Source organism: Kwoniella europaea, chromosome 3 (assembly GCF_036810445.1).
Source record: "Kwoniella europaea PYCC6329 chromosome 3, complete sequence".
NCBI lineage: Eukaryota > Fungi > Basidiomycota > Tremellomycetes > Tremellales > Cryptococcaceae > Kwoniella > Kwoniella europaea.
Window position 1 is genome coordinate 1370038 of NC_089489.1, and position 15049 is coordinate 1385086.

General features: G+C 43.1%; 5 protein-coding genes across 5 annotated transcripts; 4 read left to right on the plus strand and 1 right to left on the minus strand.

Moving 5' to 3' along the window:
* Positions 1-1075: 1075 nt before the first annotated feature.
* Positions 1076-2259, plus strand: V865_008366 (uncharacterized protein; the record flags this gene model as incomplete). Its single annotated transcript, XM_066232102.1, has 5 exons — positions 1076-1327; positions 1431-1535; positions 1769-1906; positions 1966-2094; positions 2176-2259. The coding sequence occupies 5 exons, from the start codon at positions 1076-1078 to the stop codon at positions 2257-2259; spliced, it is 708 nt and encodes a 235-aa protein (XP_066088199.1).
* A 1660-nt stretch (positions 2260-3919) lies between these two features.
* Positions 3920-5411, plus strand: V865_008367 (serine/threonine-protein phosphatase PP1; the record flags this gene model as incomplete). The annotated part of the gene is made up of 9 exons (XM_066232103.1): positions 3920-3977; positions 4070-4201; positions 4268-4498; positions 4582-4691; positions 4752-4818; positions 4883-5034; positions 5092-5169; positions 5227-5283; positions 5343-5411. 9 exons carry the CDS (start codon positions 3920-3922, stop codon positions 5409-5411), a joined length of 954 nt encoding a protein of 317 aa, XP_066088200.1.
* A 1875-nt stretch (positions 5412-7286) lies between these two features.
* On the plus strand, positions 7287-7694 carry V865_008368 (uncharacterized protein; the record flags this gene model as incomplete). Its single annotated transcript, XM_066232104.1, has 1 exon — positions 7287-7694. One exon carries the CDS (start codon positions 7287-7289, stop codon positions 7692-7694), a length of 408 nt encoding a protein of 135 aa, XP_066088201.1.
* A 274-nt stretch (positions 7695-7968) lies between these two features.
* V865_008369 (uncharacterized protein) lies at positions 7969-11129 on the plus strand (the record flags this gene model as incomplete). The annotated part of the gene is made up of 11 exons (XM_066232105.1): positions 7969-8610; positions 8702-8862; positions 8945-9213; positions 9285-9431; positions 9498-9795; positions 9867-9982; positions 10046-10159; positions 10223-10533; positions 10601-10719; positions 10792-10875; positions 11000-11129. The coding sequence occupies 11 exons, from the start codon at positions 7969-7971 to the stop codon at positions 11127-11129; spliced, it is 2391 nt and encodes a 796-aa protein (XP_066088202.1).
* Positions 11130-12198: 1069 nt separating this feature from the next.
* Positions 12199-14572, minus strand: V865_008370 (uncharacterized protein; the record flags this gene model as incomplete). Its single annotated transcript, XM_066232106.1, has 5 exons — positions 12199-13017; positions 13072-13221; positions 13284-13372; positions 13440-13812; positions 13910-14572. The coding sequence occupies 5 exons, from the start codon at positions 14570-14572 to the stop codon at positions 12199-12201; spliced, it is 2094 nt and encodes a 697-aa protein (XP_066088203.1).
* Between the last annotated feature and the right edge of the window lie 477 nt (positions 14573-15049).

A 15049-nucleotide genomic window follows, 5' to 3' on the forward strand; every position in this document is an offset into this window, starting at 1 on the left:
CTGTTTGTAGACAACAATGAGAAGTCGATGTCTGATCAAGGTGTCACCTAAAGATTTAGTACGATTTTACAATCAACGAGCGGTTTTTGACCCTACTTCTTACAAGAAAGGATAGCTCGCAGCTCCTATCTGAAAAAAAGGTTTAGTACGAAGATGCAAATCTTCTTCGGATTACATCAGTACTGACAAAGTATAAGAGGTAGTTCAGCCTCATGCAGTTAGTCGCCTTGAGCTATGAATCCTTTCATCGCATCAACATGAGAACCTGCGGTACGAAAGAAGCTACGCTCGTCATGTCTTAGTCTGTCAGCATACATGCAATATCCTTTGGATCCCCTTAAATACTCAACGACATCCGATACGAGCCAAATCAGTTCCTAGACCGTCATTTATCAGTTCAGCTCATTCAGTTTGAAGAACAAAGGAAGTGAGATATAAAGTACGCATGAATTTTCATATCTGTGTTCTTATCAGCAATAGTTCTTGCTCTGTATACGATTACGTCTGATGATCTTATCTGTCATATCAGATTGCAACACTCCAACACTTTAACCCCAAATATCCCTCCACTTTCTTCGTCCATACCCTCAATTCGTTAGTGCATCTTAACACATCACATCACTCGTCATTAGGCACTCGCCTACCTTTCGTAGAAGGGTGATCACTTTTCACCTCACAATTCTCCCTTTCGACCGAAACTTATAGTACCAAAGCTTTATCGCTGCTCCCCCTTACCATATTCTGTGCTTGATCCAACCCTTGAATTTGTTGGCGGGTAGAGTATAGGTAGAATAGATCAGATGCACTAACTAGTGGAAATTACGAGTAAATGACGTCATGACGTCATCTGGCGCCACTTGACTGTGGATTGGTATTGGCTCCGGTCATTTGGGATCCCCTTGCAGCATGAGTTAGCAGAATGAACATTGATAACGTTACCCAATGTCGATCCCTCTTTAATCCAAACATCTATCAATCTACATACCCATCCATTCCATTCCCATAAACGGACTATCTTCAAGTCATCATCATCAACTTGCTCAACAATCAAACTATCCATTCAACAGCAACAACAATGTCCTTCGGCGCCATCCCACCCCAAATTCCCGTGGTCCCCGCGACTTCCGCTCCTGCTACGTCCGCGTCTGCTTCTACCTCCACTGCTGCGGCCCCACCAGCGGAAGTACCAGGAGCACCAGTCGTTGGAGGCGAGGTTTTGCCCAAACCTGTCACTCCTGCTGAAGCTATCATCTCGGAACCTGCAAAGGCTTTGGACCCAATCACCGAGCCTACCATTCTGGATAAAGCTCAAGCTTTGGCCAAGCCCGTGAGTCTATCGTCTATCTACGATTATCTACAAGTACATAGGTGCGATGCACAATATGGTAGTTGGCATTTGGCTGATGTTTGTTTGTTGCTGTTGTATATAGTACCTTGAAAAAGTAGAACCATACGCTCATAAAGTCCAAGAGGCTGCTAAGCCTTATACGGATAAGATTGAAGCTAAGACTAAGGAGATTATCGATAAGATTGAGGTGAGTAGGTAATATTTGAGTGATCTTTAGGATGGGGCTGGGCAAGAGAACGAGGACTGAGGGGCTTATGGAGGTCCGAGAGATGAGAAGCTGGTAACGAGGAGGTTTGAGATGACTTTTGAGGGCACGGTAGAGAGTTGCCGGCGGAAGGAGTTGTTGCTTTCTTTTAATGAATGGATGTAGATCAACGATGAGAATCGAGGCGCTGATCAAATTCGCTTCTTACATCACAGGGTAACGCGCCTTCGACCACCCCTGCTCCTACTTCAGCCAATACCGCTGAAAAGAGCATTGATAACGCTTCTGCCACCACCGCTGAAGCAGGCGAGAAGGCTAAAGGTATTTTTGAGCAAGGTCTCACTGCTGTTCAAGTAAGTCTGCGCTACATATCATGGTTTTGGAGCTGTTGCTAATGTTTTGACTGCTTTAGTCCACCTTCACTCAAATCACTCATACTATCGATGAGAAAACCGCTTCGCCCACTCATCCAGGATTCATCACTCAAGTGACCAACGCTGCCCACAAAGTCGGCGAAAAGATTGAAAAGGCTTTGAACGATGTAAGTGAATCACCATTTCATCTCAATCACATCGCAGACAGGCTGGAGATGCTGATAAAATGTTATTATTGTTTTCTTTAGGTTGACAACAATACTACTCCTTCGGGTCATCCTGTACAAACTACGACTAACACCGTACCACACGTTATCCCTGGTCCCATCTAGTCTTTCTGAGCACAGATTGAATCATCTAATTATCTGAAATCCGAATATCTACATTAAAGTATAGTCGAGTTGTAGAATTAGCTTTTTGTGTAAAGAGATCAAGTAATGAATCTTCGTTTGACAGTAGAAGAGAGAAGGAGGACGATGTCGATGTCTATAGAGTCTGAGTGATAAGAAATGCATAATGGTGGACTACATAATCACCATTTCAATCGTTCCGTTCAGTTAAGAAGGCATACCGTCCCAAGTCTATTTTCCTTCTAGCGTCATATAGTCAAAGTATATTTTGTGAGTTAGACGGGAAAGACTGGATGCTGCGAGAGCTTAGCTCTCCTGGTCACCTCTCATGCTGAGCTCTTCCCATGCCCTTTCCTGACCTCGTCGCCTATCTGCTTGCGAGTGCCATCTGGAGCAGATGATCCGTAAATGTTGGACCAATCTCATGTCCCCTCAACGGGCGCCATATAGGAGATGTGACGCGCCTTACTCTCAGCAGCGCCAGCAGCAGTCGCGGGATTACACGGCGTTATGAGGGTCAAGTGCCGCCACCGTATACGACTGGAAAGTGCCACATTCAATCGCACTGCATAGCAGTATTTCTTTGTTTAGCTTGTAACAGTATCCTCCCACTCACACTCACTCTGACCACCGCGTGTCATTTTCATCCTTCATCCTCAACCCCATCATCCCATCCATCCATTCATTCTTATTCTACACAGATCAAACTCATACATCTCACCATAGCAACAGCATCGAAAGAACAAGGACACAAGGCTCGTCATACGGACAGAGCAAGAAAGGGGTCCAACAGTCATCGAAACAAGGTGAGTTAGTGGAAGAAAGGTCTGATGGATGGGGGCTTGTTGGAGACAAGACCAGACGAGGGGATTCATGAAGTCATAGCCTAGGGTCATCACATCGCAGTCCACCATCTTACAACACATCAACCTACGTTAGGGGAAAGTATCACTGACCTATCTTCTCATTCATATCGTACAGTGACATCCCACAAACTAAGTCCACATCGACTCCCCTTTACCCGTCGACGTCGACGTTGATCCCTATTTCACACATTCATATATTCATTCGTTCCTCCTTCCCTCAGACACGACATCCCATTTCTTCTATCATCAAATAACCTCTCGCAACATTGATTGAAAACAAGTGGTCAGTACCCATACAAGAGGCGGAGTTCAATATACGATTGTAAAGTGCATAGATTTCCTTAGGGTTAAGGATCAAAGATCAAATTTTCACGCTCATATCTGAATAAAGGATAGTTGTGAGTCTCCTTGTCTTTCATCATGCAATGTTTCTCTATTTTTCTCTTTGCTATCTCCTTCCTTTTGCTGTCCAATGGACAAAAACCTCCTGTCTGTTGCCGGATGGCATATCGCCAAGCAGCGTCAATCAAAACTTCACGTGATGGAAATTGTGGAGTCAAATCACTTCCTTAACACTTGATAGGATGTGAACAATCTTATCGTCATGCTTGATGTGCTTCTCCTAACTGCATATCACTCCCTCTGATACCTACATGTTGTGCATAGGGACAATGGGGGCATAGCTGACATACACCTTTATTTCTTTCAGGCATTCGAAAGCTCTCTAACCCATAACATCTTCCTTCCCCTTCTCATCCCAGCACCACTATTTCAAAATGGGTGAACAACAGAACGAAATTGACTTGGATTCGGTCATCGATCGACTTTTAGAGGGTGAGTCATTTTTACACAACCTTCGAACATGTCCGCCTGGCATTCGCTCACAAGGTGGAAACGCTGACAGTTGTATTGATCACTATACATAGTACGAGGAAATCGACCGGGTAAAGCTGTACAATTAGCAGAATATGAGATCAAATACCTTTGTACGAAAGCCCGAGAAATCTTCATCAGTCAACCTATCTTACTTGAATTGGAAGCTCCAATCAAGATCTGCGGTGAGTATTGGGGTTCTCGTTCGAAGATAAGGGTAAAGCTGATCAAGTGACTCTCACACAATATAGGTGATATCCACGGACAATACTATGATTTACTGAGGTTATTCGAATATGGCGGTTTCCCACCAGAGGCCAATTATCTGTTTTTGGGAGATTACGTCGATAGAGGAAAACAATCACTCGAAACTATCTGTCTGCTCTTGGCGTACAAGATCAAATACCCAGAAAACTTCTTTATCTTGAGAGGGAATCACGAATGCGCGAGTATCAATAGAATTTATGGATTCTACGATGAATGTGAGTATTATCTCTTGAAACGAAGGCATAGGCGGAAATTCTGTCTTCTTCTGAATGCTTACTCATTTGTTGCTGGTGATTAGGCAAGCGACGTTATAACATCAAGTTGTGGAAGACCTTTACCGACTGTTTCAACTGTCTACCCATCGCTGCTATTATAGATGAGAAGATCTTCACTATGCATGGTGGTTTGGTAAGTCTGATAATCATCCCCGATCATATCCATTTTACTGACTACTCTTTTCTCTTTCAGAGTCCCGATCTTCAAAGCATGGAACAGATCCGAAGGGTCATGAGACCAACGGATGTACCTGATACTGGTGAGATGATCCATATTTGGCATTCTTTGAGCTATAGCTAACAGTCCTTTTTTTCATTTTACAGGTCTCCTCTGTGATCTGCTTTGGTCTGATCCCGATAAAGACATTACAGGATGGAGTGAGAACGATCGAGGTGTATCATTCACATTTGGACCGGACGTGGTATCGCGATTCTTGCAAAAACATGATATGGATTTGATCTGTCGAGCACATCAAGTGAGTGATCAGACATCTCACTTTTGGGTTATAGTGCTCATAAATGCTGCCCTGAAGGTCGTCGAGGATGGTTATGAATTCTTCGCCAAACGTCAATTGGTAACCCTATTCTCGGCTCCTAATTATTGTGGAGAGGTGAGTGAAGATTTCTTGGTCAACCGTAATGACAGTAGCTCAATATCTTTATATCAGTTCGATAACGCCGGTGCTATGATGTCCGTCGACGATACATTACTCTGTTCCTTCCAGGTGAGTATTGACTTTCGCTTTCGTTCACAGCAATGCTGATTCCTGGTCTTCACATGCAGATCCTCAAACCAGCCGAGAAGAAAGCTCCGAAATATGGGGGATACGGTGCCAGCGGACGGCGTCAGTGATCTCCCAATCCCTTTGATTTTGACAAAAAAACATTGAAAAGAATCATATTTTCTTGAGTCCGTTTCTTTGTTCATCGTCCTCGTGTCTCCCCCCTACGCTTTTCTTCTCTTCCATTCTATTCTTTCAATGTATTTTCTTTTTTTCTTCTATTTCAGAACCTTATACCCAGAAACTATATTACATAGATACCCCTTTCCTAGGAAGGTGTGGATATATGTATTTGAATATTTGATCTTTCAGACGAGTGTCGTGTCATGTCATTTCGCTGTCGTGTTTGCAAAAATGGTATTGAAACAATCAACTAATCAGTCTTTGGACAAGTATGCTGACTTCTACCTATCTAATTCTTACTTGTAGCGGCCGTTACACCACCTCGAAAACAAAAAGGTGGCAAAACAAAACCATAAATCATAGATGGAAATAAAGTAAAATCGATATATTATAACAAAAACAATTTATTTTTCTATCTTTTGCTTTTCGTTTGTGATTGTTCCTTTTGAGGGCGTGTACATATGATATGATATATACATATATATCTATGAGATCTTCATCTTGATGTGTTTTCTTTTCTCTTTCTTTTGTTTTCGTCTTTGGTTGAGGATGTAAATATCTCTTGTCTCTTTTTTATTTCTCTTATATAAGAAGATAGCATTTACCTTCTCTTCTTATATATACTACTAGTACTAGCTTGTTTTCTCCTCACTCGTACTCTTACAACTTCTCATATATCAACTCAACCCAGATCAGATCGATTCAAATCATGAATTTCTATGTATACTCGTACGTGCAGCTAACTTTTACTGAGTTGAGATGAGATTAACCCTTAAATACCAGATCTCAGCTTCGGCCGCGGTTACTTCCGTTCCCTTCCTTTTCCCTGACTTTGATTATCTGTACAGCTTGTACTGCCCTTTATTCTCCGCATGGTGCATGGTACATGGTACGAGGATGAAGCTCAGTACGTAGTATTGAAAATTTTCCAACTCATCATGCTTGCTAGAGTAATTTCAAAGTTGGGAGAGGTACGGGGGGCAACTATATGCGAATATAACTTGGGCTTGGCAACAGAGCAATCGAGCAACGTCACCTGTGAAGACTTTACGGGCTTTGCCACTTGCTGACACCAGCTCAGAAAATCCTTCTTACTTGGTTGAGGTGGAGAGCCGTAGATTGCGGATACGGAGTAATTGGATTGAACTGAATTGAGACCAAACACGTCATCCATGCATTTGAGGAAGTTTTTCTCTCTGCTAGGTGAGAATAAGCAGAGCAGACAGAGAGGAGAAAACTAGGCAGATGCAGAATTGACTCGAAGATTGTAGAGTGTACTCTACACACTTCTGGCTCCCTTCACCTCCTGAGAAGTCACTCGTAGTTAGTTATTCATCCCTTCCCCATCAATCATTCCAGGCACGGAAAACCAAACTTGATCAGAGAGCTACGAGTAAACGTCGAAAATTCGAAAACAACCTGAGCTGCAGTCAGCGTAGATTCGAAAAAAAGCCGAATCCGATTACGGATTACTGTATACCCAGTACTCATCAACAAAACCCAAAATTTGTCTGTACCATCAATTCGCCAGATATCTCTCATTGTTAGTAACCACCATCACTGTCACTGTCGAGGTTACTGTAGCACAACCGTCACCACCATCAAGTCCAACCCAAATCAATCGTAAAACATCCATCCTCTTGGTCCGATTTCAGATCTAAAACCAAACGCGAAAACGGGCACAAACGCAAAGACGTAACTATCGTAACATCCAAAAATTCGAAATTTGTTTATCCCATACCTTGATCAGTTGACCAGTTGACCATCAAAAATATCATTGGCTTTAGCTTAGCTTAGCTCAGCGGATTAATTCGTCTCAGAGGATGACAACAACAGCTAAATCATCATTACCATCAAAATTAACCTCAACAACAATATCATCATCATCATCATCACCTTCGCCTTCTCCTCCACTATATAGCACCGGAATCAACAGCAACACCAACAGCAACACCAACAGCAACACCAACAGCAACACCAACACGACCAACGAATGGAGTACGAATCCATTTTCGTATTCTACAGATAATGAAAATGATCCTTTGATCCCTTCAACATCATCTTTGACTGGTCTTGCACATACAAATTCGATTTCACCTTCATCATCCACACCATCATCATCTAGATCACCGAGGGACAAGATCAAGATGGATAACAATGGTTATTCACATCTGTCGAATGGTAGATATGGATATGATTATGACGGAAACCAAAACCAAAGTTCCAGGTGAGTATTCGTGTGCGTGTGTATGTGTGTGTGTGTGTGTGTGTGTGTGCGTATGAGGAGGTTTTCAAAGGATGCCTGGACATGCCTTCTTGTCGTTGTCCTTCTCTTGTAGATCCCCCACCATGCCATCATGTCACCATGCGGCAACTATCATCCACCATCAAGCTTTGATCCTCTACACACCATTACCATTAGTCGCCTATTGCTTCTTTCATGCTTCATCTTTGCATGTCATGCTATAATGGTTGTTGGGTTCTTCCTCATGCTGACTCTTGAATATGTTGACTCTCAAAAATAGCACAAGCGTTGGCACGAACCCTATGAAATCTCATCCACCGCCTGATCCACGATACCCTTATGCCAGCCTTCTGCAGCCTATCCCACTTGACATATCCACCTCCTCAACAACAGCATCGGCTGCAGCTTCAACATCCATGCCGGCATTATATCAACCATCCTCAGCAGCTTCATCATCATCATCTACAATGTTCTTTCCCAATGCAGGACTATTAGATAATTCAGGTCATATATCAAATCCAGGAGGATTAAATTCGAATTTACCTTTACCTCCATCTTCAACTTCAGCGTCGACATCGACATCGACATCGACATCGGCATCGAATATATATTCCAATCCTACGCAAGCGGATATCCTACGTCGACATTCAATATCTAATTCATATTGGGATGATCCATCACCTGAACAAGATCCATTGACCTCTCAACCTAATTCAGCTAGAAATTCACCTTCGGCTGGAGCGAGTGGACAACCAAAACCCAGTGGGAGTGGGAGGAGCGGACAGAAAAGGAGACAGAAGTATACCAGGACGAGAACAGGTTGTTTGTGTTGTAGGTCTAGAAGAATAAAGTGCGATGAAGGTAGACCGACTTGTAAGAGGTGTATAATAGCTAAAAAAGAAGTAAGTCTTCCCTCAACTTCACGCTTCCGTTGACCGTCATCGTATGGAAGTGAGAGTGTTGTTGATTGATTTGTTCATGTTCTGTGTTCAGTGTCAGTACCCTGATTCTGGTGAGGGGATGGGCAAGAAATCAAGTGGGAAACATAAACATGGTGATGGATCTCGAAGCAGTACGGAAGAAAGTGAAAGTGAAGAAGAACGCAAACCCGCTCCTAAACGTACGCGATCCGATGCAGGTAAACGTAAAGTATCGTGAGTGCTTTGTTCTTGTCTCTGACACATTGTATCTTCTTTGATCTTGTTGTTGACCCTGTGTACCTCAATCACTTCATAGCCCAACCAAAGATAAATCTACGGTATCGGATTCGTCTCCTGATCAGCCTGATGGTAAAATTACGAACAACGAAACAGGATGGGATGCGAGTTTCGTCGGAGGTACCGGTTCAAGCTCTTCTACGAGTACGAATACGAATTACGACTCTGGTCTGGCGCTGGGTACGGGATTGGCTAGTTCAGGAGAACAGTATCTGGCTGGACAGATAGGAAAGCAGGATTGGACGACATCAGAAGGTGGTGGTGCGCCGATGTTGACCACGCCGAACTGTAAGTGCACAATCCGATGGTGCGTCGTCAAAACCCCGCCAGCTGCTAACCTGTGTATCGGTGATCGCTAGTCCTTCTCCCATGGTTCCCTACAGCGGAAGAACGGAGTCTCATTCTACATTATTGTGCCAATGCCGCTTCTCTCATGATGGCTATCCCAAGTGGATTGAATCCGATGTTAGCTATCAACCTACCTCTAGCTCTTGATTCTCCAAGAGGTACGTCTAGTTTCTCTGCGGATCAAACATTAGTGATGTACCGACTGACGCTTCGTTGGGTCTTAGGACTAAACCCCTCAGCAGATGCACTTCGAGTAGCATTACTAGGTATTGGAGCGATTCATCAGGCTTTCCTGCTAGCTCGATCGGGTGTAGCGACTTCTCAGACCGCAGCGATGTTCCAGTATGCCTCGACTCTTAGGGATACAGGAAAAGAAATGGTCAGAAGAGCCGTGAGGAATGGAGACGGTGCGATGTCAGATGCTGCATTGGGAGCTAGTACAGCTCTAGGTACGATTGATATCTTCTTTGGGGGAAGTGGATGGATGGACAATTTCAACCTGGCTAAAGAGATGGTAGCTATGTGAGTTCCGATCACCCCTCGGACGGACGGAAAAATTGAAAGAATGAGCTGATGAATGGTATGACAAATAGTCGAGGTGGTCCAGCTGAGATGCTCAAGAAATCTGAGCCTCGTAAATTGACCGATGGAGTGACTGTATCTCCTGCTAGGTTGATGCTTGAGATTTTGGCCATATATGAAACATTCAGTGAGCTTGCTTGTGGCAGATTGATTCTGTGAAGAAAAGCTCATGTCGTGTCATTTTTTGCAGGCTGCTTGACCACTGGCGAAGAACCGAGTTTGTTCAGCGATAGATGGGAGAGTTGGTGGTTGGAAGCTAGTCGATCGACTTATGAGGAACATTCGGTTGAGAAGCAATTTGGAAGTGAGTCATGGTATCTAAGCTTATCTCTTCTGTCGGGTTGCTGATATAACGGTTTGTGTTCAGTGTCTCGAGTGATGGTATTGCTCTTCGCTAGAGTGACTAGACTCTTAGCTAGAGTAGCTAGATCCAAAGTGATAATCACCGAAGATGATACCTCTACGCCTTCTACATATAGCAACTCAGCCAACCCTCTCTTATCGACCCTGGCTACTACTAGAGGACTATCAAATGACGGGAAACCGCTAGATCCTTTGGTGGTCGAAGCTAGACAGCTAAATAGGGATGTAGACGCTTGGATAGAAAGTCTACAATTGAGTACATTGGAACATGAGAGGGTACAAGTCGGTAATAGAGCCTATGCGTATGCTATGAAGGTGAGTTTACGATCATTCGTTTGAAAAGGAAGTGAAAGCTGATCTGATCTGGCGTGTGCGTCTGTAGATACTCCTCTTGAAAATGGTATTCAAATATCCTCGAGAAGATATCAGAGTGCAGAATGCTGCTCAACAGGTCTTACAACATTGCTCGTGGTCGACAGCTGCTTTAGGCATGTCGATAGAGTGAGTGGTCATCCTTCAGTACTTGGCTAGGAAAGTGATTCAGCTGACTGATTGTGGCTATGTATCACGTAGTCTTACTTGGCCTGCTATCATTGCTGGATCTTGCGTAGACGGAGCTTCTAGACAATGGGTGTTGACGCTGCTCGAAGGATTCAAGTGAGTTGATCAAGATCTCTAAATCTGAAATCCGCTATAAGGATACGTCACACGGATCGATTCCTCCTAAGATTTGCACTTATATGGGTGGATCATTGCTAACAAATCTTTCTACCTTGTATAGATCACAATGCTGTTTTGATATCGAAACTGCCAATAGGATCATAATGGAAGTTTGGAGACGATCAGATTCTGGTGAACCACGAGCGGATTGGAAAGATGTTTGTGATGATTTGGGTTTACAGGTTTTGTAAGTTCTATATCTACATCGCAATTTGGTTTTGGAATTGATCGTTTGAAAATCTGTGCTGAATCTGTGCTGATTCGCTTCTCTTTGTTCACTCTTTTAGACTATGTTAATCAAATCGAGCATGTCTGGCTTAGACTATGACACACTTTGGATTGAATTTTGATCCTTCCTCCGCTTAGATGGTTATGGTATAATCTCGACAACCTTCTCGGTACTTCCTTCACATTCTGTGCACCGTCTGTTCATCAATTCGGAGACTCAATTACTTTACTTGTAGCTATTCGTATCCGTGTTCATCGTAAAAGGTTTCTATTTTTGAGAGGTATTTACAGTATTTCAGCATTATGATCTTCTTATCCTACATCCCATCTCATCTCACCTCATTGTTTTAGTAATTCAAATTAAACCAAACCAAGCACATAATTCATCATACAATAAACTTGCACATACGATACAAACACAAATACAACCAAACCCATCATGCATTATACTCAATCCTGGTTACTGCACTTTGTACTGTTCACCTAGAAATGGAAGATGATTTCATATAATGTTATCTAGTTGAAGTTTCGGTGAATATTCAGAGAGGAAAAAGTATTGTACCTCATCGAGAGGAATGACGGATTGACAATGGGATTGACAAGTTAAATTGATATATCCATGAATGATGGTAGAGCAGATATGTAAGACAGAAAGCAAACAAGGAAGATTGAAAATTTCAAAGATGGATAACTGTATTTGTACAAGTACAAGTACAAGTACATGAAAATGCACATCATCATGAATGTCTAAAACGATATCATAACGAATAGCAAAAAAGAAATAATCATTGAAAAAAATGGAAAATGGAAAATGGAAAATGATGATACAGAACGATGAAATACCCAAATGAGAATGATGAATGACTAAAAACACTTAGATACTAAACCGTAACCACTAAAAACCAAAAGAAAGAAGAACAAAAAATGATTTATATTGTATATTTGTAATCGTGTAAACCTAAACCTCTTCAATCAAATTCAGATTCTACAGCTTCTCTCTTTCTTTCTCTCACTATACATGTACAAATCAATCTACTCCTCGTCACTATCCAATTGAGCATAATTACCTGGTCCGACCGTCGCTTCACTCATTTCACTGTCCATTCTCTCCAGATGTGTAGGTCTAGCAGGTTGTTTACCTTTTATCCCTCCAATCCCATTCTGGGTGGTATCGGGGGTAAGAGCAGGCATATCTAAACTTAATCTAGGTAATCCAGCTTCTTGGTGGGTATGACTGTGATTATTTCGTTCTGCTGCTGGACTGGCTAAAGTCGTAATTGGACCTGCAGCAACTGGTGCCGGGGAAGTCGGACTTAATCCACCGGAAGTCGTAGTACTGGGATGTTTGGTATGTGCACTAGTCGGTTGAGGAACTACCAATGGTGCCGTAGTCGTAGTCGTGTTTAAGATGGGCAAAGGTGAAGGGTTAGAAGTAGAAGTAGAAGTATTGGTTCGAGAGGGAGTAGCAGAAGTAGGCGGAGAAGGTTTAGGTGAATTGTTGTTGCTTGTATTACTTGATGATCCAGCAAAAGTAACAGATCTGTAATCACCACTTCCACCATTCTTATTCGATGCGTTTGAACTTGCTCTTGCTCTAACGTGATTAATCTTTGATAGTAATTTGCTCTTCGTACTGGTATCCGCATTACTAGCCCTTCTGGAAGATGTAGAAGGTCCAGGTCCAGCTTGGGAAGTGACGATGATTGGTGCGGGACTTGGGGCAGATGAATTGGCAGGATTTAAAGGTGATGATACGCTAGATACGGACGATTTACGTCGTTCGTCGGCGAGTTTACGTTGATGGTCCTCATGATCCATCAAAGATAATCTCATAGCTTCTTCAATCATTAGCTATACAGAGCATGTCAGCTTGTCGACTCTACGTGTGTCGATGGATTGACTCACTTCTTCCAATTCTCTTTCCCTGTTGGACGATCTCCTGCTTGACCTTCTTGATCCTGGCTCACTGGATTGTTGACCCACCGACATGCTGAAATCGGCTGTACCGGGTGCTCGAGACGATGTAAACCCAATGGGGATCAGGCGATCTCCAACCTATAAAGGGAAATCTCATTGTCAGTTCATAGCTGCAAAATCTGAATAAGACCATAGCTAACCTGTCTCATGACAATTCTCCTAGAGGCCTTTCTAGCAGCTGCTGCTTTGACAGCATTGAGTTTGTTTTCCCAATCAGGTCGAATTTCATCTACACCGATTGTACGTCTCATTTGTCAGCAAAACAACAATTCACTGCTCACACAAGCTGAACATACCGATAGTGACCACCTCTTTAGCTTTGGAACTGACACTCTTCCTTCTAATCGTTTCTTTCATCTTGGGATTCATACCTGGACCGACATTCAATTCTGCCTCACTACCCAAACTCAACGCCTGACTGAAACTCGATGTATCCCCACCAAACTCTGATCCGGGTGAAGTAGCCAGGGCGACACTTGAAGAACTATCCAGAGGACTTAATGGTCGTTCGTAGATCACTCCGAAATCAGTTTCCATACAGAATGGACAACATGCTGGATCGGATTCAAGGTGAGTCAAGGTAGCTTCGGACCGTTTGATCTGGACAAAACATTCTGTACAGACGGGTTGTTGGCAGCATCGAGAGGTATTGATGTTTGGGGGGTAGTTCTGCAAATGGATTACACTCAGCAAATGCAGATAGGCGATTGAGTAACCATAAAGGAAGATAGCTGATCAGCCGAGTGAAACTGAAACGTTTACTCACAAGGAAACAAATTGGACATTCCACCGCAAACCTATAAGCTTTCTTCTCTCTCCTTATTCTCTCCTCTTTCTCTTCTTCCTTTCTTTGTACTTTCTGCTTATTCAACCCTGCACCAATCTTCTTAGCTACACTTCCCACCGTCGATGAATTCGGTGGATCTCTCTCGTCTTTCAAATTCTTCGTGAAACTATTTTCTACACCTTCTTCATAATCTTTTTCTCTAGTCTCATTCAAATTCTTCAATATTTGATCTTCTGACCAATCTTCTTCGAAATCCTCTAATCCCCTATAAAACGGTGCGAGCTTCCCATCTAAGATCAACCTCGTCACTGTACTTTTCGAATAATCGTGTGCCTGTGGATGCGATAGACAGTGCGGATTTTGAGGCGATAAGTGACCTGCGTAGGGTAATAGGACTGGAGTAGATGGTGGAGGAGGTGAAGGTGGTGATACAGGTGGTGTTAGACCTGAATGGAAAGCTGTACTGCTTGATGTACCTGTTCCTGTACCGGTGCCGGCTCGTGATCTAGCGATAGGTTGAGGGGCGATTATAGGTCCATTGGATGAACTGTCTTGACCTGTCGAAGCGGAGGATGTTGCTGTTGCGGAGGGAGCTGGGGCGGAGGTAGATGACTGAGATTGAGATGAGGATGCGTTACCCATCTTGTACGGAGTGATTAAGGTTGATCCTGCTGTGAAAGTATCGCGAAATCAGTCAATGCGGTTCCAATTCCAATCAAGAAGTCTGACAATTGGGCAATTGGGTAGCGAGGTGAAATGAGAGTATGCATACATACCTAACTCTCTATGATCGATGGTCTTATGCTTTTGCTATGATAAGATGGATGGATGGTTGATTGATGGATGTACGAGTACCATTTATTGCGCTATGCCGTATATAAGGTGACTTTGTGATTATGACGTTGTTCTTCTGTTAGAATGATCGTGTGAAGGCGACCTGTCAATCAGGTTCTTGCGTTGACTTGGTGCTACTAGCACATGTATGTACCGGGTGAAAGCGACTTGTTGTATATGCTCGAGTATGACGCTGAATCTTACAGATGCGATTGATGGATTTGCTGCCTGGGTCGTGGATGAAAGATAAGGCTCGAAGTATTGACGATATGACAGATGACAGAT